The 27,260-nt window shown below is 38.8% G+C and overlaps 1 protein-coding gene across 4 annotated transcripts in view; it reads left to right on the top strand.

Moving 5' to 3' along the window:
• The window catches only part of LOC134336806 (protein phosphatase Slingshot homolog 2-like), a 181,971-nt gene that overhangs the window by 140,655 nt on the left and 14,056 nt on the right, over window positions 1-27,260 (top strand). For 3 of the 4 annotated variants that reach the window (XM_063031286.1, XM_063031285.1, XM_063031283.1), the window contains 9 exons: window positions 1,747-1,865; window positions 9,889-9,957; window positions 11,524-11,589; window positions 13,127-13,321; window positions 19,107-19,200; window positions 19,581-19,709; window positions 21,672-21,718; window positions 22,495-22,641; window positions 23,502-23,702. In XM_063031286.1, the coding sequence (XP_062887356.1) occupies window positions 1,747-1,865; window positions 9,889-9,957; window positions 11,524-11,589; window positions 13,127-13,321; window positions 19,107-19,200; window positions 19,581-19,709; window positions 21,672-21,718; window positions 22,495-22,641; window positions 23,502-23,702 (1,067 nt within the window). The remainder of the gene's footprint in view (window positions 1-1,746; window positions 1,866-9,888; window positions 9,958-11,523; window positions 11,590-13,126; window positions 13,322-19,106; window positions 19,201-19,580; window positions 19,710-21,671; window positions 21,719-22,494; window positions 22,642-23,501; window positions 23,703-27,260) is intronic. The other variant, XM_063031284.1, reaches the window with a different exon arrangement.

Raw genomic sequence — 27,260 nt, 5'->3', positions numbered from 1 at the left:
AAATTAACTTTTACAGAATCCTGCACAAGGACTCCCAAGTCCCTTTGCACCTCAGTATTTTTTGTATTTTCTCTCCATTTGGAAAATAGTCAAACCTTTCATTTCTTCTACCAAAGTGCATGACCATACACTTCCCAACACTGTATTCCATCTGCTATTTCTTTGCCCGTTCTCCTAATCCATCTAGTCCTTCTGCAGACTCTCTGCTTCTTCAAGACTATCTTCCCTTCCACCTATCTTCATATCATCTGCAAAGTTTGCAACAAAACCATCAATTCCATTATCCAAATCATTGACATATAACGTAAAAAGAATCGGTCTCAACACAGACCCCTGTGGAACACCACTAGTCACTGACCAGTCAGAAAAGGTTTCCTTTATTTCAACTGTTTGCCTCCTGCCAATCAGCCACTGCTTTATACATGCTAGAATCTTTTCTGTAATACCAGGGGCTCATAGCTTGTTAAGAGCCTCATGTGTGGCACCTTGTCCAAGGCCTTCAGAAGATGTTGATTCTAAGGGTGCCCTGTGGAGCATAACCTGCTGCCTTTATGTTCATACAGAGGCCATCCCTTTGAAATGATATATGATTTGCCCCTCTTAAACATAATGCAGTATGAGTATCTAAAAATATCCATTATTGCTGCACGGATGTTTAGGAAGTTTGCTTTGCCACTGCTCTTGGGAAAATTAAAAGTAGCTTGCAGTAAATCTTGTGATGTGGCAGATGTTTCGGTGCTTTGGCTGCCAAGTCTTTTTGTGCTTTTCCACTGACAGAATATCCGGGTGCATTTTAACCAGTTTGGAGGTGGTATGTAGCAGTCATACAACTTTCCTTTGCTTTTTGTCCCCTCCCCCTCCAAAACTTCCCTTGATAGTTGGAGCCTGTTGGAATGCAAAATCAGATTTATTATCACTGACATAGAAGAGATTGCAAAAGGTTGGTTCTTTCTCTTCTTTAAAGATGCAGTGCTGTCAGGGCTTCCTTTTCTTCTGACAAAGTCACCTGAGAATGGAGCACATCCCCAATCAATCAGCTGTTTACATCCAATTGCAGTTCCAATGACATTCCCTGTCAGGCAGGTGCTCCGAGATAAGAATAGGGTGACAGCAGAGAGAAACTGCAGACGAGCAAGGTGATAGGTCTTCAGAGACCATTTATAGCTACACTTTTTCAGAAGGTACTACATTGAAAGCATCCTTGTTTCTGGATAATTTCCAGAGCAATTATGATCATGTCTATAAATTTATTCTTGCAGTTCCCCACCAAAATTGAAAACAAACTTGTAACAGGTTAGTTTTAACAAATGTGTTCATATTTATTGAATAGTATAAATGATGTAATAGAGTCCAGAGCATATGAACTTCAGTATAATGCACCCATTTGTCAATATTATAGCAATCAAATTCTGTTTGAATTCAACAGAAAAATTTGCCACACGTTCTAAATGTCTTGCAATAATGAAGCTAATTAATGGATGGTATTGTGACAATAACTTTTAACATGGAAGCAGAAGTTAGCCCTTTAGCCCCTGAAGCCTGTTGTAATATCCACTGAGGTTAGGAGGGAAGTTTACTTTGGAGTGATATTCAGAAATTGCCTAGAATTATGACAGGGTAACCTTGCATCTACTCAATGACTTGAAAATGTGTTGTATTTGGATGAACACTAGACATTTAAATGTTAATTTTCATCAGACGTTAAAATAACAACTTCAAAGTAACCTTCATTTTGAAAAATTTCAGGCTGTACGATTGGAAAGTGCATACATAGATCTGACCAGATACATGGTGGTGGTTTCTACCAATGGCAGACAAGATACAGAAGAAAGTATTGTTTTAGGAATGGATTTCTTCAAAGATAGGTAAGACTGTTACTTAACCAGTTTACTTATTTGCAGGAAAACAATAGCTTCCTTCCTTGTATAATATAGTGTGTAACTAAACATTAAATTTTGAATTCTGAAATGTATAAAATGAAAGTTTAAGATAACTTGATAATCAACTCATTCTTGCATAATGTCATCTGAACATTATGTCTGTATGTTAGAGGTCCTCTTGTCAGATTGAAAGTAGATGGATTTTTTATTAAAGTTAATTTATTCATGATTTTGAGATACAGTTTTTTAATAATATTTGTTGGATAATGTTTTTATTTTTGTCAACTTGTATGTCCTGTTTGGTTTTAACCATCTTTGGATCACTTTCATTTCCACCTTTGAGTTATATCTCTGATTAATGCACTCAATATTTTTTTTTAAAATCTAGATTTACACAAGTTGGGATCATGCAAAATAGATTTCAGTTTGATTTTGGTCCTTTGGCTTGAGTTCCTCAGTATAGTCAATGTACGCCTATGCATCAGTTGAGGATTAGGCTTTACTTTTGTAACTAATTACTCAAAGCTTCTCCTGTTGCAAGAGAAATACTAACATGACTATCTATTTTCAAATATTGCGAGCATGTTGAAATGGCTAATTATGCTGGCTTTTGCCAATTGATCCAACCAATCTGCTGGCGTTCAGCATTGAAATGGAAGTAAATTCTTGGCTTCAGAATCCAGGACTACTGATGGTCAATTATGCTACTAGATTGCACATGCAGTCCAGCAGAAAAGCCCAATCTTGCTGGGTCCTGTGAATCACTTTTCTGATCCTGCACAAGTTCTAACATTTAAAAACGCAAACACGAGAAAATCTGCAGATGCTGGAAATCACGCAACACACAAAATGTTGGTGGAACGCAGCAGTCCAGGCAGCATTTATAGGAAGAAGTACAGTCGACGTTTCGGGTCGAGACCCTTCGTCAGGACTACTGGAAAAAAGAGATAGTAAGAGATTTGAGAGGGGGAGGGGGAGATCCAAAATGATAGGAGAAGACAGGAGGGGGAGGGATGAAGCCAAGAGCTGGGAAGTTGATTGGCAAAAGGGATACAAGACTGGAGAAGGGAGAGTATCATGGGATGGAAGGCCTTTGAAGAAGGAAAGGGGGAGGGGAGCACCAGAGGAAGATGGAGACCAGGCAAGGAGTTATCGTGAGAGGGAAGGGGGGGGGGAATAAATAAATAAATAGTGATGGGGTAAGAAGGGGAGGAAGGGGCATTAACAGAAGTTAGAGTAATCAGTGTTCATGCCATCAGGTTGGAGGCTACTGAGACAGAATATAAGGTGTCATTCCTCCAACCTGAGTGTGGCTTCATCTCGACGGTAGAGGAGGCTATGGATTGACATATCGGAATGGGAATGGGACATGGAATTAAAATGTGTGGCCTCTGGGAGATCCTGCTTCCTCTGGCGGACAGAGCGTAGGTGTTCAGTGAAGCCGTCTCCCAATCTGCGTTGGGTCTCACCAATATATAGAAGGCCACACTGGGAGCACTGGACACTATATATCACACCAGCAGACTCACAGGTGAAGTGTCGTCTCCCCTGGAAGGACTGTCTGGGGCCCTGAATGGTGGTGAGGGAGGAAGTGTAAGGGCAGATGTAGCACTTGTTCCGCTTACAAGGATAAGTGCCAGGAGGGAGATCGGTGGGAAGGGATGGGGGAGAATGAATGGACAAGGGAGTCACGTAGGGAGCAATCCCTGCGGAAAGCTAGAGACAGGAAGCATATTCCCGATGTTGGAGTCCAGAACCAGAAGCCACAGTTTAAGAATAAGGGGTAGAACATTTAGAACAGAGTTGAGGAAAAACTTTTTCACACAGAGGGTTCTGGATCTGTGGAATGCTCTGCCTCAGAAGGCAGTGGAGGCCAATTCTCTGGATTCTTTCAAGGAAGAGTTAGATGGAGCTCTTAAAGATAGTGGAGTCAAGTGACATGGGGAGAAGGCAGGAACAGGGTACTGATTGTGGATGATCAGCCATGATCACAGAGAATGGTGGTGCTGGCTTGAAGGGCCGAATGACCTATTCCTGCACCTATTGTCTATCGTCTATTGTCTTTAAAGCAGAAAGTTGGGGGGAGGGAAAGATGTGTTTGGTGGTGGGATCCTGTTGGAGATGGCGGAAATTACGGAGAATAATATGTTGGACGCAGAGGCTGGTGGGGTGGTAGGTGAGGACAAGAGGAACCCTATCACTAGTGGGGTGAGAGCAGATGTTGAGGGCAGAGTTGATGGTGGAGGAAGGGAAGCCCCTTTCTTTAAAAAAGGAAGACATCTCCTTCGTTCTGGAATGAAAAGCCTCATTCTGAGAGCAGATGCGGCGGAGACAGAGGAATTGAGAGAGGAGGATGGCATTTTTACAAGTAACGGGGGTGGGGGCGCGGGGAAGAGGAATAGTCCAGGTAGCTGTGAGAGTCCGTGGGCTTATAGTAGACATCAGTAGCTAAGCTGTCTCCAGAGATAGAGACAGAGAGATCAAGGAAGGGGAGGGAGGTGTCGGAAATGGACCAGGTAAATTTGAGGGCAGGATGGAGGTCGAAGACAAAGTTGGTGAAGTCAACGAACTCAGCATGTGTGCAGGAAGCAGCGCCAATGCAGTCATCGATGTAGCAAGGGAAAAGTGGGGGCGGATACCAATATCGGCTTGGAACATGGACTGTTCCACAAAGCCAACAAAAAGGCAGGCATAGCTGGGACCCATATGGGTGCCCATAGCTACACCTTCAGTTTAAAGGAAGTGGAAGGAGCCAAATGAGAAATTATTAAGAGTAAGGATCAATTCTGCTAGATGGAGGAGAGTGGTGGTAGAGGGGAAGTGGCTGGGTCTGGAATCCAAAAAGAAACGGAAAGCTTTGAGACCTTGCTGATGAGGGATGGAGGTATATAGGGAGTGGACATCCAAGGTGAAAATAAGACGGTGGAGGCCAGAGAACTTGAAATCATTGAAAAAATCCAGAGCATGAGAAGTGTCATGAACATAGGTGGGAAGGGATTGAACAAGGGGGGATAAAACAGTGTCGAGGTATGCAGAAATGAGTTTGGTGGGGCAGGAGCAAGCTGAAACAATGGGTCTACCTGGACAGGCAGGTTTGTCGATCTTGAGCAGGAGGTAGAAATGGGAAGTGCGGGGTGTGGGAACTGAGGTTGGTGGCAGTGGATGGGAGATCTCCAGAGCTGATTACGGTGGGCGATGGTGTGGGAGACAATGGCCTGGTGCTCCTTAGTGGAGTCATGTTTGAGGGGTAAATAAGAGGAGGGATCAGCGAGTCGTCGCTGTGCCTCGGCAAGGTAGAGGTCAGTATGCCAGGCTACTACAGCAGCCCCCTTATCAGCGGATTTTATGGTAAGGTTAGGATTGGTGCGGAGGGAGTGGAGAGCAGAGCGTTCGGAAGGAGTGAGGTTGGAATTGGAATAAGGTGTGGTGAAGTTGAGGTGGTTGATGTCCCGTCAGCAGTTAGCAATAAAAAGATCCAGTGCAGGCAGAAGACCAGAGCAGTAAAAACCCACTTGATTTCAATGAAACATGTAAAACCCTGTTTTTATTTTAAATGTTTCAGGGTTTGTGTACATCTCTGTGTACTTTTATGTCAATAGTCAAATATCTTGTGTCAAAGATACTTAAAAACTTGAAATCAGCTGCAGGTGGCATAATCCTGCTTAGCATTTTCATCTGTAAAAAGTTCTAGGGTGTTTCGAGGCTTGGATTCCTTTACCTGTCCACCTGAGTTCCTGCATTTTCCAGACTCCAACGTGGAGAACTCTGAGCAATGCCACTGCAATCGATAAAGGTCATTGCAGGCAGTAATTCCAAGTCAGGGAGTGGGAGCTGAGTCAGCATCCATTAAACCTTACCTAAGAATTTTTAGATTGCTTCGTGATGAATGTAATACTATACATGATATTACTGTAACCACTTAAAATAGCCTTGGACATATGTAGAGCTGGAGAAGAATTTCTTTACTGATACAGTTTGGATATGAGCTTTAAAATTGACCAAGTACTCTACAGTGGAACATTTAAAAATTGTTCAAATGACAAACGATTGATAGAAATCAGAAATCTTTCCCTTGGAATTTTACACATTACATATTAATGCTTAGCTTTGCCGTATCAGCTCTGGTTCTTTGCTCATTTATACCAATTCATTGTTAATAGGCAAGAAGAGACTTTGATTAACAATGGCCTACACTAAGGATGCAAACATTTTTTTTATAGGCATTCCTGCTGTAGTTTGCCAACATGAGGATGGAGAATTACTTTAAATTGGTCTAATGAGAGGACAAATGACCAGCATCAAATGTGTTGGGTGGATGCCTGCTTGTTGCTATATAAACATGACAACTTGTGTTTTCTAGTTCCCTATTTGTGGATATAATTCTTGAGTGCCATTCCATTGCATGTTGCTTTTTGAAATGCCTTAAGCATGTGGCTAGGGAAGACCTAAGAATAACTCATGATCAAGGGCATCTTTTTTTAAAAACTTTCCATGAGATCACTTTGTGCCGTCAACACAAGTTATTTGTGTTAACTATCTCCCAGAGCATTTCAGAACTTCGTTCCAGCATTGCAAAGTACTGATCAGAATAAACTGCTTCTGAAATCTGGAAATGCAAAATTAATGGCATATTTGTTGAATTTTACATGATTTGAAATTTAATAAATGCATTATACCTTTTTTTAGTATACTAGCTAAAAAGTTTTTCACATGTTGCAAATATCTAAAATAAATATTATCTGCACCTGTTTCTGTATTGCCTGGCTGACATTAGATGAATTATGTGATTCTCTATGATTCTCTAGTAGTAGTGGTACTCTATTCTTTGACTGAATTATGTTTGCAGATGAATGGCTGACATTTTTATTATTTTAAACACACACTTAGTCTTGTATGCAATTTATCTCAGGAAGAACATTTTTATATTAGAGGATACAGACACTTCCACTGTGACATAGATATGGTGTTCCAACTGCAAAATATTTCTGCTGCTGCTATCACTTGCAGTAACAATTGTATGGCATGGATTTTGTATGGTGGTTGTAAGATGAGCAAGGCTATTGATGATTGTTAATTCAAGCCCCAACTTGATTTGAAATGTCCCATATAGTTTTTAATCTTCAATCTTCATTGAAATACAGCTGATAAAGCTGTAGTAATTACAAAAAGGTCACATCAATAGAAAAGAAATTGTGCTAATTTCAAAATGTAATTTTCAACTCTTATAATCTTAAATTTAACATCTTTATTTAAAAATCCAATTTTTTCAAATATACCTGTACTCAACTCATTGGAACAGTACACCTTTTTTCCCAAAAAGAAACCTTTCTAAAACAAATCCATTTCAGTATGTGTGTGCCTTTTTTAATAAAAGGTTACAGAACGTAGGCCAGGCAAAGCTGACCTGAGCAGGGAGTGATGCTGCTCCACCAGCAACAATCTGCTGGAAATTCAGAGGATAAATGTGTTAGTAGAGGGGAATTATTTGGCTCTTTGTTACTGAAAGATGCAGATGCAATTAAGACTTAATTGGGGAATGAGTTGTATAAAGACTGGCCATCCATAATGGGTGTGAGGCGGTGAGGGGCAGGGAACCAGAAGTTGTTAAAATGTTGGAGAGTATGCAAGGTGTTCTGAGTGTAGGAGGAAAGGTACTGGATAAAGAGACAGAAGAGTCAAGGTATGAAGAGATGAATTCAGTGGGGCAAGAATAGGCAGAAACAAAATGCTTACCAGGAGAGTCCTGTTTCTGGATTTTGGGCAAGTGATAGAAGCAAGAAATGAGTTTGGTGCTATGGAGGAATGATCTCCAGGTGTGACGGTGTGGGAAATGGTGGTCTGGTGTTTGTTGGTATGGTCTTACCGAGGTCAATATGAGGACGTATCTGTGCGCTGCTGTTTGTCATCAGTAAGGTAGGGGCCAGTCTGGCAGACTAGAATGATGCAAAGTGAATGGAGTGTTGCCCAGAAGAGTGAGGTTTGAGGGGGTGAGGGGAATGTAGAAATCTTGGTGGTAGATCATTTTATTTTGCTCTGGATTCTAGCATCTGCAGCCTCTTGTTTCTCCCCATGCTGCTGCACTACTTGCTGAGATCTCCATGGTATTTGCAAGAAGAATGAAATTAACAAATTCTCTAACCAACAACAATGATTAAGTCTGGTTAGAATCTAATTGCGACCGCATCTTGTAATTCTCATAATTATGAATGGAGTTGGTGATAGCGCTTTTGTGTATTCAACATTGAAACTCTGATGGGTTAAAATTTATGAAGAGCAGCAGGAAATTCTTTAGATCTTTAATATTTTTTTTAAAAAATTGCATAGTATGTAATTATTAATTTATCTTTTTAAGTCAATTTTGATGGTGTATATCTAAAAAGACAGTCTTAGAAGCTTAATTGGAGTCATAGAAAATTACAGCACGGAAATGCCTTTCAGCTCAACTGGTCCATGCTGACCACTGGATTCTCTCTGCTAGTTCCAGTTGCCTACGTTCAGCCCATAACACTCTAATCCATCCACCCTCCGTGTACCTATCCAAATGACTCTTAAATGTTGCATTTATACCTGCCTCAACCACTTCTTGTGGCTCTTCATTGCAGGTGCTCACTGGGCTTTGACTTTACCTCTCAGGTCTCTTTAAAAATCTTTCTCTACTCCTCCCCCTCCCTGTAACTGTGCCATCTAGTTTTTGGTCATTGTCTTTTCCCCAGGGTTGGGGAGTCCATCAACATTATGCATACCCCCTCACGATTTTATAAACTTCTTGGAGATCATCTCTTGTTCTCCAAGGAATAAAGACCCAGTGCAGGGGTTCCCAACCTGAGGTCCACGAACCCCTCAGTTAACGGTAGGGGTTGAAGGCATAAACGTTTGGAAAACCTTGATCCAGCCTGACTGATCTCTCCTTACAACTCTTTGAAAATGCAACCTGCCTTGACTTTTTTTTGTAGGCCTTCACATTTGATCTTAACCCACAATGTTGAATGTTTCTTTGCAACTAACGCTGCCTGATCCAATGAGTACTTCTAACATTTTATTTTTGTCTTAAATTTCCAACATCCCTTTTTTTCTTAAATGTTGCCATTTTGACTGTCTCAAAATCCTGTGGGTTTTAGAAAGTGAAAACAAAAGGGTCTTTTTCTCAAGTGAAGGACTATTTTTCTGAAAGGATGGCTTGGGCAAAGATGAAAAATCTTATGGAAGCACTTGTTAAACTAATTTGTTCTTGAAAAAGGTCTAGTGCTTTCCTGGCATATATGATGAGTAAACTTTTCTCTGGCTTCCAGCCAGGTTAGGGAATTGATTTTAACTGACGTTTCAATGATAAACTCTGCCATCTTCATCAGGGATGATGCCCTGGCAATTCTAGTCTGGTGGTATTTGTATCCCAGTTGTCCGTCACTCCTGATTGGTTAGTCCACATATAATCAGGTTTCCGCTGTCCCACCTTGTCTCATCAAGAAACACTGGAGGTGTATCCGTTTGGGTTATCTGGAGAAATTGGTTGACTTCGGTGGCACAAAACCATGAGAAAAAGAGAAAGAACTTTAACAGAGACAACAGTTGTACTCTAAGTAAGAACTGGAATTTGATTGTAAACAAGGCGGGACAGCAGAAACCTGATTGGATGAGGACTAACCAATCAGGAGGAATGGACAATGGAGTTAAAAATACCACTGGACTAGACATGCCCAGGCATCATCCATGATAAAGATGACGGAGTTTGTCATCGAAAATGCAAGTTAAAATCGATAGCTGGGTATAGGCAGAAGCCTGAGAAGAGTGTACTCGAAATTTGTTTTTAATTATATGCAAGAACATTTGACATTACTGGTTTATTTCTTGTTCTTTGAATATGTTTTACGCTTTTCCTGAATGTACGTGAACTGGATACAGTTCTATGGTGTTATTGATTGCCTTCTTTACTAGTTCACTACAGATTGCTTTGTACTGATATCTTAAAGTGCACGGAAACATTGCTAATTGTAGATTGTTATCTTTGCAGCAGTACTTGCACGATGGGCCTAGTTCTTCCATTATGGAGTGACACGCTGATACATTTGGATGGAGATGGGTGAGTACACTTGATACCCAACATATAATCGCACATTGTAAATCTTTGGGAACTTAGCAGTAAATGTCAAATAAGAGTTTTCTCGAAGCAAAATACTGCCTTCAAACCAACAACAATAAGTCACATGTTATTTGTAAAAAGGAAAATATTAGAGACAAAACAATGTGAAAAATCAGTCTGGATTCTTGCCTTAGTCAATTTTGCATGATGGTAGTAGTGTGTTCGTGTCAAAGCCAACAACAGAATTGGCTTTGGTTCTGATCATTTTCATTAACGTCTAAAATGTCATTTTCCCCTATCTTCTCAAACAGTTTTTCAGAACAAGTCTTTGCAATACTTTATTTTTATAACCTGTTAAGACATTCAGCCCCTTACCTTCTGGTTTATCAAATTTATTTGTATTTCTACTAGGTAGTGTGGTTAAAATATCTAGTTAAGGAAACTACTGAAATGTTAACCTGGTTTGAGCCTTGTTTTTTGGCAAAATGTTATTTTCTGTTACTAATAGTTCTGATGAAGGGTTGAACTCAGTTGTTAATTCTACGTTCTTTTCCACATATTCTGCCTGACCTGAGTATTTCTAGCACTTCTGTTCTCACTAACCAAATATGAAATAAATGACTTTTTTGTCACAAAGAGTTTTTTTTCAAAAAAGTTTTATTTTAGTTTGCTGTCCTTGATAGAATTACAGTTGATGAGCATCGTGTTATGGAAAACTGTGACACTGGTTATTTATTAAGAACAAGAGCACCTCCCACCCCATACCCCTCCCCCACTATCAATCGAATTGACCCTGAGAATCCTGCTGTCTGTCATGTCAACTTCCCACTTCACTTATGTTCATTCTTCATTTGCTCTCCACAAATACTTGCTGAGAATGTCCAGCTATTCTACTTTTGCTGAACTCTCAAAACACATTTTCATAATTACTAATGGGTTAGAAACTTAAACATTAACTATCAAATGCCCATCAGAATAAAGCTGTCCTAAGCAATGTACATAAAATGCTAAAGGAACCCAGCAGGTCAGGCAGCATCCATGGAAATATACAAACTGTTGAGGTTTTGGGCAAAGACCCTTCTTCAGGAATGGAAAGGAAGGGGGAGGATGCCAGAATAAAAAGGTGAGGGGAAGGGAAGAAGGATAGCTAGAAGGTGATACCTTGAGGGTGGCCTCATCGTGGCACAAGAGGAGGCTTGGGCTAATATGTAAAACTGTCCTATTGCTAAGTGCCAATAATGACATAATTGCCACTAAAAGAATTTGAGTTTCCTTTGACAGTAACCAACTTAACTGCTCTGTATTAGCATCTTGGCCTACTATTTGCCATTTAATCAGTCATTCACCTTGTATAATTAGAATAAATAGAAATTTCACCCAAAGTAACAGTGGTAATATAAGCTGTAATTTATTTTTCTCCAAATAAAAGCATTCTGTAAGTAGCCTAGCAGTTTCCTGTTTCTTATAGATTAGGATCTTCCTGTGTAGAGACTACACACTAGTGTTTTTGGTTTTTATGTCTGATATATTTGCTGCTAACTTTTTTGCTTTGATTTCACCCCCAAGTGGGTTCAGTGTGTCAACAGTGAACAGAATTCACATCTTCAAGCCTGTGTCTGTACAAGCAATGTGGTAAGAATTTTTGTGATAACATACTATTTGCCAGCATTTCCTTGATGATTTATTATTGCTGTTTCAGCTAATGCATTCTGAAATAAAATGTAATTATAATAGTGCAGTTCCATAACTTTTGCGACCTTTGAAAGAGCAATGATGTGGGCGGTTAATGTAGCAATATCCAACAAACCTTACTAATTTGGAGCATTACAGCTTGGATTCAGGCCCTTCAGTCCAATGAGTCCATGTTGACCATAGTGCCCACCCAGCTAGTCCCAATTTTGTGTGTTGGGCCATATCCCTCTAAGCACTGCCCCTCCGTGTACTGCTTAATTGATACCACTGTACGTGCTTCAAATTTTTCTTGCAGTTTGTTCCATATACTCATCTTTTATATCAGGCCTCCTTTAGATCTTTCCCCTGTCACCCTAAATCTATGCCCCCTAATAGTCATAGTCATACTTTATTGATCCCGGGGGAAATTGGTTTTCGTTACAGTTGCACCATAAATAATAGTAATAGAACCATAAATAGTTGAATAGTAATATGTAAATTATGCCGGTAAATTATGAAATAAGTCCAGGACCAGCCTATGGGCTCAGGGTGTCTGACCCTCCAAGGGAGGAGTTGTAAAGTTTGATGGCCACAGACAGGAATGACTTCCTATGACGCTCTGTGCTGCATCTCAGAGGAATGAGTCTCTAGCTGAATGTACTCCTGTGGCCACCCAGTACATTATGTAGTGGATGGGAGACATTGACCAAGATGGCATGCACCTTCGACAGCATCCTCTTTTCAAACACCACCGTGAGAGAGTCCAGTTCCATCCCCACAACATCACTGGCCTTACGAATGAGTTTATTGATTCTGTTGGTGTCTGCTACCCTCAGCCTGCTGCCCCAGCACACAACAGCAAACATGATAGCACTGGCCACCACAGACTCGTAGAACATCCTCAGCATCGTCCGGCAGATGTTAAAGGACCTCAGTCTCCTCAGGAAATAGAGATGGCTCTGACCCTTCTTGTAGAAAGCCTCAGTGTTCTTAGACCAGTCCAGTATTGTAATGCTGGTGCCCCCTACCCTAGGGAAAAAAGAACCGTAACTATCCACCTTAGCAATGCCTATCATAATTTAAAGCACTTCTCTAAGGTTGCCTTTGATTCTCCCATGTTCCAAGGAATAAAAACCTAGGCTGGCCAACCTCTTCCTTTAACTCTGTCCCTTTAGTTGTGCCAATACTCTCATAAATGTTTTCTTTGTACTTTATTTAGTGTGAATAACAGCCAGACATTGCTGTTCTCTGGAAGTTCGCCATGTTCTGATGGATCTTGTGTCTATTTGATAACTTTCTCTATTAGCAATGTATAAAATCTGAATAAATGAAAACTGCATTAATCACCCTAAAATCAACAGAGGTGCACTTTGATACGATCATATGTGTGAATTTATGCATTTGTTATACCTGTTGACAAAAAAAAAACACATTTATTCAACAGATTAGCTTTCTGGCAACAACTTCTGACGTGTGACTTGTGAATTTTTTTTCCCAGGTCTGCTCTACAAAGTTTACACAAAGCCTGTGAGATTGCCAGGACGCACAATTACTACCCTGGAAGTCTGTACCTGACATGGATTAGTTATTACGAGAGTCGCATCAACTCCAACCAGTCTTTCATTAATGAGTGGAATGCAATGCAGGATCTGCAGTCTCATCGCTCTGATTCACCTGTGCTCTTTACTGATGTGTATGTACATAATCTATTACTACACCTTTATCTCCCAGCATCATTTAAATATCTTGTTCCCATGGAGAAACATTGCACTCCACTTGATCTAATTAAACCACGATGTAACTGAACGGTGAAATGTTTGCATGGTTTGATGGTCTGTCCATGTTAATGGAATGGGACACTGTTGTGTTTTGGATTGTTTCAGTTAAAACCAAGAAAACAGAATGAATGTTAACTTTCATTCACTTTTGTCAACTTCTATAATATTGTGGTCAATTGAGAGGCAAAGCAATTTCCTCACTAGAAAGAAAGCTTCCAGAAAAGGTTTAGTGGTCTTTGTGGCACTGATCTCCCTGTTCCACCCAACAAAGATATAGTAGTTACTGTGTTCAAGATTTTCCTGCTGCAGCCATCAGTTGCTATAGAGCAATCAGATCTAAGGAATCTGATCAACATAGGCTGCTCAGATGGGTTCACATCAATCATATTTTTTAAAAAATCATTAGTTTTTAAGAGGTTAAAAAATATCAGTAATTTTTGTAGAACTTGAAATGAAAGTAGAACTTGAAATGAATCCCAGAAATGTATAGAATACGGAACATTAACGGAGGGTTGTGGGGATTGTGCAAGGGAATGGTGCTGAGGTTAATGATCATCTTGTTGGAGCAGACATGAGAGAATGAATAGCCCATTCCTGCTCCAGTTCCTTAAAGGAAATTGTGTAGCCTTATGTTTAAAGAATTAAGCAAATTTAATTAACAAAGTTAAACTGTGACAGACAAGACATGTCAGACACATGTTTGGAAGCTGTGCCGTAGTGGGTGGCACGGATGGTACACCCACTGACCTCAAGGTCAGACCTGGTTTCAGTTCTGACCTTGCGTGCTGTCTGTCTGGAGTTTGTACATTCTCACTGTGACTCTGTGGGGTTTCCCCACACTACCCTGACCCCCAAGTATTCAGGTTTCATTCCACATCCCTAAGTTGTTGATGGTTAGCTTAATTAGCCACTCTAAAATATGGGAAGAGTTGATAACAATGAGAGCAGAATTTTAAAATATCAAATAACCATAGAATTAGAGTAAATTGGTAATTGATAGTTGGCACTTATTTGGTGTGTTGAAACGCCTGCTTCCATGTGTATCTCTCTGACTCCAAGTTTTGAAATAACTAAGGAAATTGAAATTACTTATACCAAGGGCAGAACAATGATCAAACAATAATTATATCCTGGAGTGGGGTCCTTTTCAAGGAGTAGGTATGTGGCGATGTCTTAGAGTCACTGCCTGACCGCAGCAAGGTAGAGGTCACTCTGCCACATTACATCAGCACCCCCTTTGTCTGCGGTTTGATGATAAGGTTGAGATTGGCGCAAGGAGGGTAGAGGACAGTGCATTTAGAGGGGGGTAAGGCTCGAGGAGGAGTGTTAAAGTTGAGCTGATTAATTGCTGACAAGAAATCAGAGACATAAAGGTAAGTTCAGCCCAGTTGATGTTTCATTGCTGAAGTTCAGCTAGTTGATGTGGTTGTTAAGAAGGCATATAGCCTTTATTAGTTTGGGAATTGAGTTCAAGATCCACCAGGTAATGTTGCAGATCTGTAAAATGTTGGTTAGAACACATTTGCAATATTGTAAACACGAGGAATTCTGCAGATGCTATCGTGTTCAGTTCTGGTTGCCTCATTATAGGAAAAATATGAAGCTTCAGAGAGGGTGCAGAGGAGATTTATCAAAATGCTGCCTGGATTATAGAGCATGTCTGATGAGGGCAGATTGAGTGAATTTGGGTTTTTCTTTTGGGTTTTTCTTTTTGGAGTGAAGGAGGATCAGAGGTAACTTAATAGAGGTGTACAAGATGATAAGGAGCATAGATCAAGTGGAAATAACTAATAACTCAAGGCTGTGTGCTGAGCCCTCTTCTGTACTCCCTTTTCACCTATGACTGCGTTCCTGTACATGACTCTTAACTCCATAATCAAGTTCGCAGATGACACCATGGTGGTTGGCCTGATCAGAGGGGATGACGAGACGGCCTACGGGGATGAGGTCCAGCACCTGGCCGCATGGTGTGCCAACAACAACCTGGCCCTTAACACCCAGAAGACCAAGGAGATCATTGTGGACTTCAGGGATGCTAGGAGCCACACTCACATCTACAGCAACCGAGTTGCAGTGGAGCGTGTATCAAGCTTCAAATCCCTTGGTGTCCACATTTCCGAGGATCTCACCTGGTCCCTGAACTCCTCCATCCTGATCAAAAAGGCGCAACAGTGCCTTTATTTCCTGCGGAGCGTCAGGAAAGCTCACCTCTGTCCCAGGATACTGACGGACTTTTACTGCTGTACCATTGAGAGCATACTCACCAACTGCATCTCAGTGTGGTATGGCAATTGTCCCGTATCGGACCGCAAAGCACTCCAACGTGTGGTGAAAACTGCCCAGCGGATTATCGGCACCCAATTGCCCATCATTCAGAACATCTACCATAACGCTGCCTGGGCAAGGCGAAAAGCATTATCAAGGATGCATCTCACCCTGACTATGGACTTTTTACTCTTCTCCCATCCAGTAGGCGCTACAGGAGCCTCCGCTCCTGCACCAGCAGGTACAGAAAGAGTTTATTCCCTGAGGCTGTGACCCTGCTGAACCTCACATCACAGCACTAAGCAGTATTGCACCCATATTGTACTGTCTCAGTACTTTTATATTTGTGTGCTGTAGCACTTACTTTTTATTCGCAGTTGTTTTGTAAATAACACTATTCTTTGCATTTCTGGTTAGATGCTAACTGCATTTCATTGTCTTTGTATCTGTACTCGGCACAATGACAATAAAGTTGAATCTAATCTAATCTACAAGGGGATAATAATGTTAAGGTGATTGGAGGAGCATATAGGGAGAATGTCAGGGTGCGTGGAATTCCCTGGTGGTAGAGGCAGATACATTAGGGACATTAAAGAAACTCTTAAGTACATAGAGGAAAACAAAATTAAGGACCCTGTAGGAGGGAAGGGTTAGATTATTCTTAGAGCAGGTTAAAAGCTCAACACAACATGGTAGGAGAAAGGGCCTGCATTGTTATATGTTCTGTGCCTGAAGTTGCTGGATGTTCCAGCAATACTGAAGCATTAGAATTGACTTGTTTAAGCTGTGACATCTTCCCAGTCCTTTTAGGATTTTGCATCTGGAACCCAGAACACTGCAGTTTTAAAGCATTAACTCTACTATAAGTTGTCCATATTTATCAATAGCTCTCTGTTCATTTTCCACAGAAGGTGTTATACTATCAGCTTCCTAATAAGGTGGCAGCTGGATAGTGTCTGCATGTCACTGACTATCAATAGTGCTCAATTACTTTTTTAGTTAAAATAGTCTTCCTAATCTGTAGAGTGTCACAGATGACAACCTGTCGTCTGAACTAGTTAGTATCAGTCTGTTCAAATGTTAAGATATTTCTGCACAAAGTAACACATCAAAAGCAACTGAAGAAAACTTCGTATAATGCTTACTCAGTTACTTTGTTTATGGAATTTTAAAAGCCACTCAACAGTGGATGAACAAGGCATATGACGTATTAACCAAGCAAACAGGACAATGATTTATAATGAACTTGGTTTAAGGCCTGGTTCATGCTCAGATCAAAATATGTTTATGCTGTGCCTATCATAATTCCAACTGACTTGCAGTCAGTGAAGTAATTTTACAGTATTGTCATTGCTGTAATACTGGTAATCTATTTGAAAAGTGGCAAGCTCCCAGAAGAATGAAATGTATTTAAACATTAAGGGAATAATGATAATTTCTCTAGTGTATTAAGGGATATACTTCAAAATTTCAAAGTGCATTTATTATCAAAGAATGTATAAATTATACAACCTTGAGATTTGTTTGCTTGCAGGCAGTCGCAAAGCAAGGAACCCAAAAGAACCCAATTTTAAAAAAAGACCAACACCCAGTACCCACAGAGAAAGAGGGGAAAAAAAACAAAACAAATCATGCCAACAATTGAAGCAAGCAACAACAACGTCATTCCGAACTAAATTTAGTCTTTAGATCCAAATCCCCAGAGCAGCCTGGAGAAGGCCAAAAGCCTCTGTATTCAGTTCATCATATTAGCGGGGAAACCACAACATCAGCCAGGTCTTCAGTGAAATTGCCCTGCATTTTTGTTAGGTCAGGATGCTGTACAAGCTGTAAGCATCCTCAGCTTTGTCAGGGACCTCCTCTCATCTGTCACACAATCCCTTTGATCTCCCATCATCAGGCAGCAGTAACCGCAGTATAAGAGCAAGGACTATTATGCTGGGTAATAGCTTCTTCCCACAGGTTGTGAAACTTGTCTGATCTGTATCTGAATGCCCTACTATCACCTAGTACATATTATTTATGACAAAGCCAGTAGCAGTATACTGTTGTTTATTTAACAATGTACTATGTCAACTTGTACGTCTACAGAATACTTTTTAATTTGTTAATATTATTGTGCTAATATTTTGTGTTGTCTGTGATGTATGCACTTTGTTTTGGACTTTGGTTCCTGAAGAATGTTTTTTAGACGTGCATCTTTGAGATATACTGAGGGTTGGCTGTGCTATTAGAGATTTTAATCTTTAAGAGGAGAGTTTAAACAGACATATCATCTGCTTCTTTACTATAATAACTGCAGAAACACTTAGTTCTAAGCCAACATCCATCACTCAACTAATAACAATCTAATCATTATCACATTTTTGGCTGTTGACCTTGCTGTGCACAGATCAGCTGTTGCATTTTCAACACTGCTGGAGTCGTATCTTCACAAAATACATCAGTTAAGGATTTGAGAACCCCTGAGAGCATTTAAGGCCGTACCTGTTGGTGCAAAGTAAATATAGTTGAGAAACCAAACCAGGTACAATATTAGTTTCAAAGCAGGAGATAGCGTAGACGGACAAGCATATGTACAATTTGTGACTAGAATATAGTGCACCTTTAGATAGGCAATACATTAAAGCAGTCAGGTCAGTCCTGGAGCTAACTAACACATTGAGTTTGACAGCATCAAGTAGTGTTACAATGAGTGTTCTTACTCTTACAGATACTGGGTCTGAATGTCATCTTGACGTCAAAGAGCCAAATCCTTTATTCGGTTTAAGAAAATATTAGAACAAAAAGTGCAGCAAATACACTAAATATGACCGGCATAAAGCTTGAGGGTTCAAATATAAAGTATATCCAGCTTCTCAACTCATAACATTATTGAATTTCTTTAGCTTCACTGGTTAGTCCAGGGTGGATTAGGTGGTCAGTTATGCCACCATCTGAGTTCCAGCGAGTTCTATACCTTCACATAGCACTGTGCAGGTGTTGAAATCCTCAGTGAGCTGATGCATGTACAGTATCTATTCTGTGCTAAACAATCCAGCTGATTATTTACTTATCTGGTTTGCACATTTCAGCAAACTTATTTATACAGATTAGAAATGGAGATTTGCTTCTGAAATCTCTTCCCACGCCCAGGGCGATGGCTATTTTTTTTTGTTTACACATTATATGCATTTAGCATTTTTTGAGTTAGCTATTGAAAAATAATGGTCCAAAGAAGGAAAGGTATTGATAATGTTCTAAAAATAGTTAAATTTTGTTACTGAAACCATTAGTAGCTTATATGTTTTCAATGTCCCATTAATTACCAGAATAATTAAGGGAATAATATATTTTTTTAAAAGTTCACAAAGCACCTGTTATTTGAGATTAATCAAGAAATGAGAAACCTAATTTACCTGTGATCATTGTTTCTTCCCATTTGCACTAATGTAGACCAACGGAGCGAGAACTTACTGAAAGACTAATCAAGACTAAACTGCGAGAAATTATGATGCAACAAGACCTGGAAAATGTCACATCAAAAGAAGTAGGTGATCTTTAATAAAAACAATTAACAAAATTCAAAAGTTCTAAATTAATATATTAGTTGACATTTTTTTTTATCATAAGACAAAGAGGATCACTGCTCATATCTTCCAGCATGGAATATTGTGTTTCCACACAGTAATGTTCATTTTTAAAGACTCAAAAAAAAAAAAAAAAAAGTTGCAAATTTTACCTGAAAGAACTACCCTGAGTAGGACTATATAAAGTTGTATTGCATTACCAAATCAGAAATTTAGTTTGTCTGATTAACAGTCCTTAAACCCTGTATTTTTTCTGCTGATAAATGGTGGCGGTGGGGGGAGTAAAAAAAGAAAAACAGAATGTATATGTTACAATGGCTAATTATTGTATTTTTTTCAGATTCGCACAGAATTGGAAATGCAGATGGTCTGTAACTTGAGAGAATTTAAAGAATATATTGATAATGAGATGATTGTAATCTTGAGGCAAATGGATAACCCAACGGAGATATTTGAACACGTCTATCTGGTAGGATCATCTCATCAGAATTTAACTTCACCTTCCACCCATTTGTGATAATAAAAATGAATGTTCTCCACGGGGCCGTATAGAATTAAAAAGGGAGAACATGAGGAACATTTAGAGCAGAGGTCTCTTCTGCTGACTTTTAAATCTCATTGTTTTTTTTCCCTGACATCATCAACCTTGTGGTAATCTGAGATGGGGGAATAGTCCTGTGGGGAGAGCTCGGTATCTCAGACTTGAGTTCCTCCAAAACATTGTTGCTTGTATTCCAAATTACATGAGATCTTGTTCACACCTCACCTAAGTGGTTAATAATGCATATGGACTCCTGGTTTTTAAGTTCCATGACCATATCTTAATATTTCACCATGACCTTCCTCTTTTCTGAACTGTTCTTAATTTTCACAGGAAATAGTTTTAATCCTCAATTTTAATGATTCCACCATTACTTACTTTATCTCCGGCTGTTCAGACCCTAGGATCTGAAATTCCTCCTGCTAAATCTGTGTTGCTCCTGTTGAAATATTCCTCAATACCTATTCTATCGCCAAAGATTTTGGTAATCTGTCCTATTTGATTAGTGCTGACTGTCAATTTTTTCTTTGATTGCACTTCTTAAGTGCTGGGGATATTTAATTCTGTTAAGGAAATTGTATAAATAAATATTACTGTTCTGTCTCTTTATAGTATATTCTGCTGACACACTATCCCATTGTATATTGTAACCTTAGTTGTAGACAATTAAAGGAGAGATAAGATGTAGATTTATTCACTTTTAAGTGTTCTAAATATCTTTGCAGTATAATGTAGATTAATTTTCTACCACCTCGGATGACTGATTATTGCTTTTACTTTAGTGAGTTAAGAGCTCATGATTTAACATTGTGACTTGATGCTGTGTGAATTCTTATATGGAGTATATTCATTTCAGAACTGCCCTGATTAAGTTTCCTTTTTAATGTCCCACAACATGAAGCCTTCTACTATCTGCTTTTGTTGAATGACTGTGCATTTTGCAGAGGCCTCACAGTCAAGAGAAGTCTGGTTTTATTTGAGAGGAATCAACACTAAATTCAGATATCTACCAGTAAAGGCCATTTTAATCTATGATTGTATCATATTTTCATAAAGTCAGTTCATTTGGAAAACATCTTAGGACTAAGATTCTGTATTCTTTCTGTACCTTCAGAAATGGATATATTCTCCTAGTTCACCTTTGTTCCCTTATGTTATCTGAATGATAAGTTACCCATATCAAAACATTTTCTCCACAAGGACAAGCAGCAAACTCCCTTCAGTAGGTAATCTCATTAGTAATGGGTTGTATGATGCATATTGCCTCATAAATGAAAGTTCTGCTTTATCCTTATCATTTTCATACCAATTACCTATTGTAATGGTCTACTGGCATCCTTTTAAAGTAGAAGGAAAATTGGAAAAAAGGCATAAATGACTACCGGAATTGGGAGCACAAACTAAACTGGGACGAACTCAGTGAATTGAGCAGTATCTGTGGAGGTAAAGGATAGCTGTCATTTCAGATCGCAATCCAGCATTGGTCCTGGATAGCAAAGAAGACCATCCTGTAGCCTCCACAGATGTTGCTTGACTCACTCACTAAGTTCATCCAGCAGTTTGATTTTACTTGGAAAAATGCAAAGAATGCAAAAGTAAGCTGGAGTAATAAAACAATATTGCTGTCAAATTTTTAATCTGCTAATTGGGTAAGAAGTTGACTCGTGTGCTTGTGTGTTACTTTCCAAAAAACTCAACTCCCTTTTACTAAAAATGTGCTTGTTATGCATTACTGTACCTTGGATGCAAAATGTGATGGGGGTTGGTGGTGGTGGTGAGGGGTGATGGTAATGTTCAGGATCGCAAAACCAGCTTGCATCCACACCAGAGCTGCTTGCTTCTGCTTTGATTGAAAGCACTGTGTGTTAGCCAACTGTCTCTGTTTTTCAGGGCTCAGAATGGAATGCTTCCAATTTAGAAGATTTGCAGAACAGAGGGTAAGTTTTCTGGAATAAAAAGTGTTAAATTTACCCCAACCACCAAACCAAATGTCAATGAATACCATGTTTACGGAAGGAGATATAGTATGAAGTACTACACTTCAAGTGTAATGTGTTCATAAATAGTATTTTGTGCTTTTATTTTAGAATTAGCACATGTTGTCAAAACATTTAATAAAGGAACTGTTTTTTTGACTTACACAATGTAATTTTTCTCAGTTATCATTCTGAGCAATATTCCACGGATTTAAAAAAAAGTCTTGATTCCTAGTAACCTTGAACATTACATATTTAAGAATCTTTTGGGCCACTTGCACAATGCCAACCATTCCAAAATCAAGAAAACCGCAGATGCCAGAAATTTGAAAAACATAGAAAATACTGGAAACACTCAACAAGTTGAGGAACATCTGAGGAAAAAGGAGACAGAATTAAGCTTTCAGTTCAAGACCCTTGGTCAGAATGCCTGACATGTTGAGTGTTTCTAATATAATCTGTTGCCATTTTTTAAAAAGTTTCTAACAAACAGAGGGTTTAAAAAAATCATTTGAATAATCTTACAGCCGTAAGATAAAAATAATTAAAGGCACATTTAATGACTAGAAATTAAAGTTGTGAAAACTTGAGTGATTTATTTTGTAATCTTATTTTGCCTTTGTTAATTCCTAGTAAGTCTTCAAAATTTTGAAAATCATCCTATGTGCTTGTGAATAGATGTTACACTTTAAGGCAATGGTAAATCCTAATATTTATTTCTTAATATTTCCATTTAGGATTCGATACATTTTAAACATCACCCGTGAAATTGACAACTTTTTCCCTGGAATATTTGAATATCACAATATAAGAGTATATGATGAGGAGGCTACCGATCTACTTGCGTATTGGAATGATACATATAAATTCATTTCCAAAGCAAAGTATGTAATCTAGAAGTAATTTATGCAGTGTTGTGCAGTTTCCATTATGTTTTAAATTTCAAATTCTCTACAATATATTCACATAGTTTGGTTAAAAACTTTTAAGTCCAGCTCTTATCTAGATTAATTATAGCATGGTTTGGATCATATATGGTTTTCATAATTCTGAATTTTGCTTCCTGTGTAATTGTAATGAGTCTAATTTTAATTTATAACATTTTATTATGCTGTTAAAGAACATGCATGATTTGGTCACTTTGATATTTAATCGTTTTGCTGCAAATCATTTTCCAATCCTGAAAACTTAAGTGTTTTCAAAGCAAGCTTCAGTCATGAATATCAAAAATCAATCATGTACAGAAACAATCTGCCAAAGTAAAAACGTGCTTTCTTTTTCAGTCCTAATTTTGGTAAACAGTTGCCATAGGGCATGTTTGAGTTAATTGATTACAAAGGGGATGCCCAAATGTTGTTGCAGAAATTACACTTCTGTTTGGTGCTAAGCTATTAATGTGTTAAAAATTATCTTCATTCTAATTTTTAAAAATAATCTAAATATTTTTGTAAACAGGAATTCTGCAGATGCTGGAAATTCAAGGAACACACATCAAAGTTGCTGGTGAACGCAGCAGGCCAGGCAGCATCTCTAGGAAGAGGTACAGTCGATGTTTCAGGCCGAGACCCTTCGTCAGGATGTCCTGATGGAGGGTCTCGGCCTGAAACGTCGACTGTACCTCTTCCTAGAGATGCTGCCTGGCCTGCTGAATATTTTTGTATATATGTTAGGTTCTTAAGCAAAACTGCTTTTGTGGCTTTTGGATAGTTTGATTCTAAATGCTTGTGTATTTTTCCGCCATCAGGAAAAATGGTTCCAAATGTCTTGTCCACTGTAAGATGGGTATCAGCAGATCTGCATCCACTGTAATTGCATATGCAATGAAAGAATATGGCTGGAATTTGGAGGAAGCTTACAATTATGTGAAGGAGAAACGCACAGTTACTAAACCGAATGTTGGTTTCATGAGACAACTGGAAGAGTACCAGGGCATTTTGCTGGCTAGGTAGGTGCATCATTTTGTATTTTTTAGACGGTTTTAATTGATCATGTCTGCAATGTCTTGCTTTTCTTTATTTTCTTGATTCACAATTTCTCTCTATTTGCCTCCTGGCTGTCTCTCATACTGGATTTGATCTGATAGAACGGCAGGCAGGGCAGCCATGTACATCTCTACGACTTCCACAGATGGTACTCTAGAGCCGAATGCCACAGTGCAACCCAAGGTAGAGCCACTGCCGATTTTCCCTCTCTCCCATTTAGCTGGGCACCTTGTGTCTGCACGGTCCTCAACCACATATACGCACTGCCTGTGGGTGGGAGTGTCAAACTGAATTTCAATTTGAATCAGGCTCTCCCATTCTCAGTCTCTTTTGGGAGACCTATCTCAACATAGAAATCCAAGATGGCTTAAATTTAATTCATTCAGAACAAACCACAAACAGGCAAGTTCCATAAACTCCAGCCTCCATTTTCATTGTGCCCTGCAGTACTCAATGTGTTCTATATTTTTGCGCTTTTGTGGAAGGTATTATGCTGTAAAAAGACTATGGTGTGGCTTGTGGTTGCTGTAGAAAAGTGTAATATAAAATAAACAAGCTATTTGTTCCTGTAAATAAATGCTGTTCTTATTTTAAATATAATGTATGCGTAGTAGAATGTGAGATGAAGTAGAGCTTTGTAGCAGACAGACAAATGGTCAAAAAGTTGCAGAAAGTTTGTTTTTATTTCATTAGTTTTCTCCCTGACTCGTTCTGTTTTATCTTGTCCAGAAGCTATGATAGTAATGTTAAAATAATTAGAGTAATCAATAAAGAAAAATGATCTATTGCAATTTGTTCTGATTCCTTAGATTTTCTAGAGCTTCTGGATTTGAGAAGCAGCACCAATGCTCAAGAACAGATTTAGAATTTGGTCAATTCCAGAAATATTGAAGCATATGACTTGTACTGATATATAAACGTTACAGGGAAGAGGTTTAGGGTGTGGTGGGAGGTTGGAGACAAAGAAAACAAAGATCACGGGTATTTGGTTGAATTTTTTTTTCCAAAGAATTGACATGTGCTTCACAGCTCTGTCACTTCCTATTTCTTATAGTAAATCTGAGTGAACAAAACAATTTGAGCCTGAAGTCTTAAAGTTTAATAAATGGTTTCCCAAGATGCTTTTAGTATATATAAAGCTATAGATGTAATTAATCTGGTTTAAAATGGAATTGGGGTTTTTATTTGAGAGTGCTTTTACAGCAAGAATTTAGCTCAAAACCCATCTGATTTGAGAGAGAGAGAGAGATATGGATATGATCTTGGCTTTAGCTTTGTAAGCAAGTTTAATGATGGTTGTGTTTAATATCATGCCCATTATCATGTCCATTTGAATTGAGAGAAGTGCCCAACACTGCAGTTACATGTATTCTTAAAAACATCAGTTGCATTTGGGAAGAAAAGCTTGAGGATCAAAGTTCAAAGTAAATTTATTATTAGAGTACATTTATATCACTATATACAATCCTGAGATTAATTTTCATGCAGGCATACTCAATAAATCCACAATAGAATCTATGGAAGACCGCACCAACTTGGGCATTCAACCAGTGGGCAAAGACAACAAACTGCAAATACTAAAAAAGCTGATAATAAATTATTAAGCAATAAATATTGAGAACATGAGATGAGGAATCCTTGAAAGTGAGTCCATAAGTTGTGGGAGCTTTTCAGTGATGGGGTGAGTGAAGTTGTCCCCTTTAGTTCAAGAACATGATGATTGAGAGGTAATAACTGTGATTCCTGAGACTCGTGTACCACCTTCCCGATGGCGGTAGTGAGAAAAGAGCATGATCTTTAATAACTTCTTGATAACGTTGGTGTTAATTTGAATTTGGAATGTTGCATGATAGTTTTGAGCTCCTTCCCCCAGCATTCCCCATTGCTGATATGTTAGAATCAGGATCACGTTTATTATTGCTGATGTACATTTAGTAGCCACTTTATTAGGTGAACTTGCTCGTTAATGTAAATATCTAATCAGCCAATCTTGGCAGCAACTCAATGCATAAAAGCATGCAGTCATGGTCAAGTGGTTTAGTTGTTGTCCAGACCAAACATCAGAATGGAAAAGAAATGTGATCTAAGTGACTTTGACCGTGCAATGATTGTTGGTGCCACATGGGGTGGTTTGAGTATCTCAGAAGCTGTTGATCTCCTGGGATTTTCATGTACGACAGTCTCTAGAGTAAACAGAGAATGGTGTGATTCACAAAAAAAAAATCCATTGAGTGGCTTTTCTGTGGGGGGGAGAAAAGCAGTATGTTACTGAGGGAAGTCGGGAGAATGGCTCGACTGGTTCAAACTGACAGGCAACAGTATTCAGATAACCACGTGTTACAACAGTGATGTGCAGGAGCAAAATCACACTAGGTTCCACTCCTTACCTGAGTCTGTATTGTAAAATGTGTTGTTTTATGGCAGTAGTACAGTGCAAGGCACAAGAATTACTGCAAGTTAGATAAATAAGTGGTTTGTATTAATACACTAAATCTCACAATAAAACTCTTGGTTTCCTGTCCCTAAAGGCAAGCATAGTGCTTTTACATTGACTCTCCTTCAAAAGCATTTTCAGTCTTGCGTTATGTTTATTCAGAGCTCTCATCTGACAGAAGACATTATGGACTTGCAATTTTTATTTTGACTTTCAGTGCACCTCTGAATTGCTTGCATATGTACACCACTGGTCTGTACATTGCATTGTGGAATTATTGTCCCAGAATTCATTCTAGTATAATTTATATACGCTTTTTAAAGTATCTTTTGGTAAATCCATTGATCTAGAAGACAGTTTGCGCTGAGCCAGTATTCTGTCAAAATGTCTATTATAACTGAAAACTTGTATCATTTAAGAAACACAGACATCTTTATTGTATTAATGTTGATAGCAAAAAAAAGTTTATCTTTGATATTTTGCAAGGATAGCATTTTATTTTGAAAATTGGTTGAACTATCAATTTATGATTAGAAATTTCCTGAAATCTTGAGTTTTTGAGTTTAGTCTAGGAAGCAAGTTTGCTCTGTAATTATACTTTGTAAACTAAACATAATAATTGTTATTTTTTAATTGTGTCTATTAGCTGCACATTTAAAAGTTAGACTAAATTCAATTCATAACTTGAAGTTTCAGTACAGTGGATTACGATTAATTGGGACACATCAGCTCCAGTACATTTCGGCCCTAGTAGGAGTAGCAAAACAGCAATGTTCAAAAATCAATGCATTTTGAACACAAGCACATTCAACTGACTTATTCCTTTTTTAAAAAAAAACACTGTTCAGTCTGAGCACAGTGTAGTGTCTCTAACAGCCACACAAGAGCGCACGGCTGACGCTAGTTAAAAACTGTTCAGCAACGGTGCCCTCTCCCAATTAAGGGAAACCTGATTAGTGTTCATTCTTTAAGAGTTGTCCCAAATAGGTGGCTGCCCCAATTAACCAATGGTCCAATTAACTATAATGTACTGTAACTAATGACAAAGTGGTTAAATCATAGAACTGGCATCCAGTGGCTTGGAGTT

The sequence above is a fragment of the Mobula hypostoma genome, chromosome 23 (genome assembly GCF_963921235.1).
Source record: "Mobula hypostoma chromosome 23, sMobHyp1.1, whole genome shotgun sequence".
In the NCBI taxonomy this organism is placed as follows: domain Eukaryota; kingdom Metazoa; phylum Chordata; class Chondrichthyes; order Myliobatiformes; family Myliobatidae; genus Mobula; species Mobula hypostoma.
This window is presented reverse-complemented; position numbering and strand designations above follow the sequence as displayed.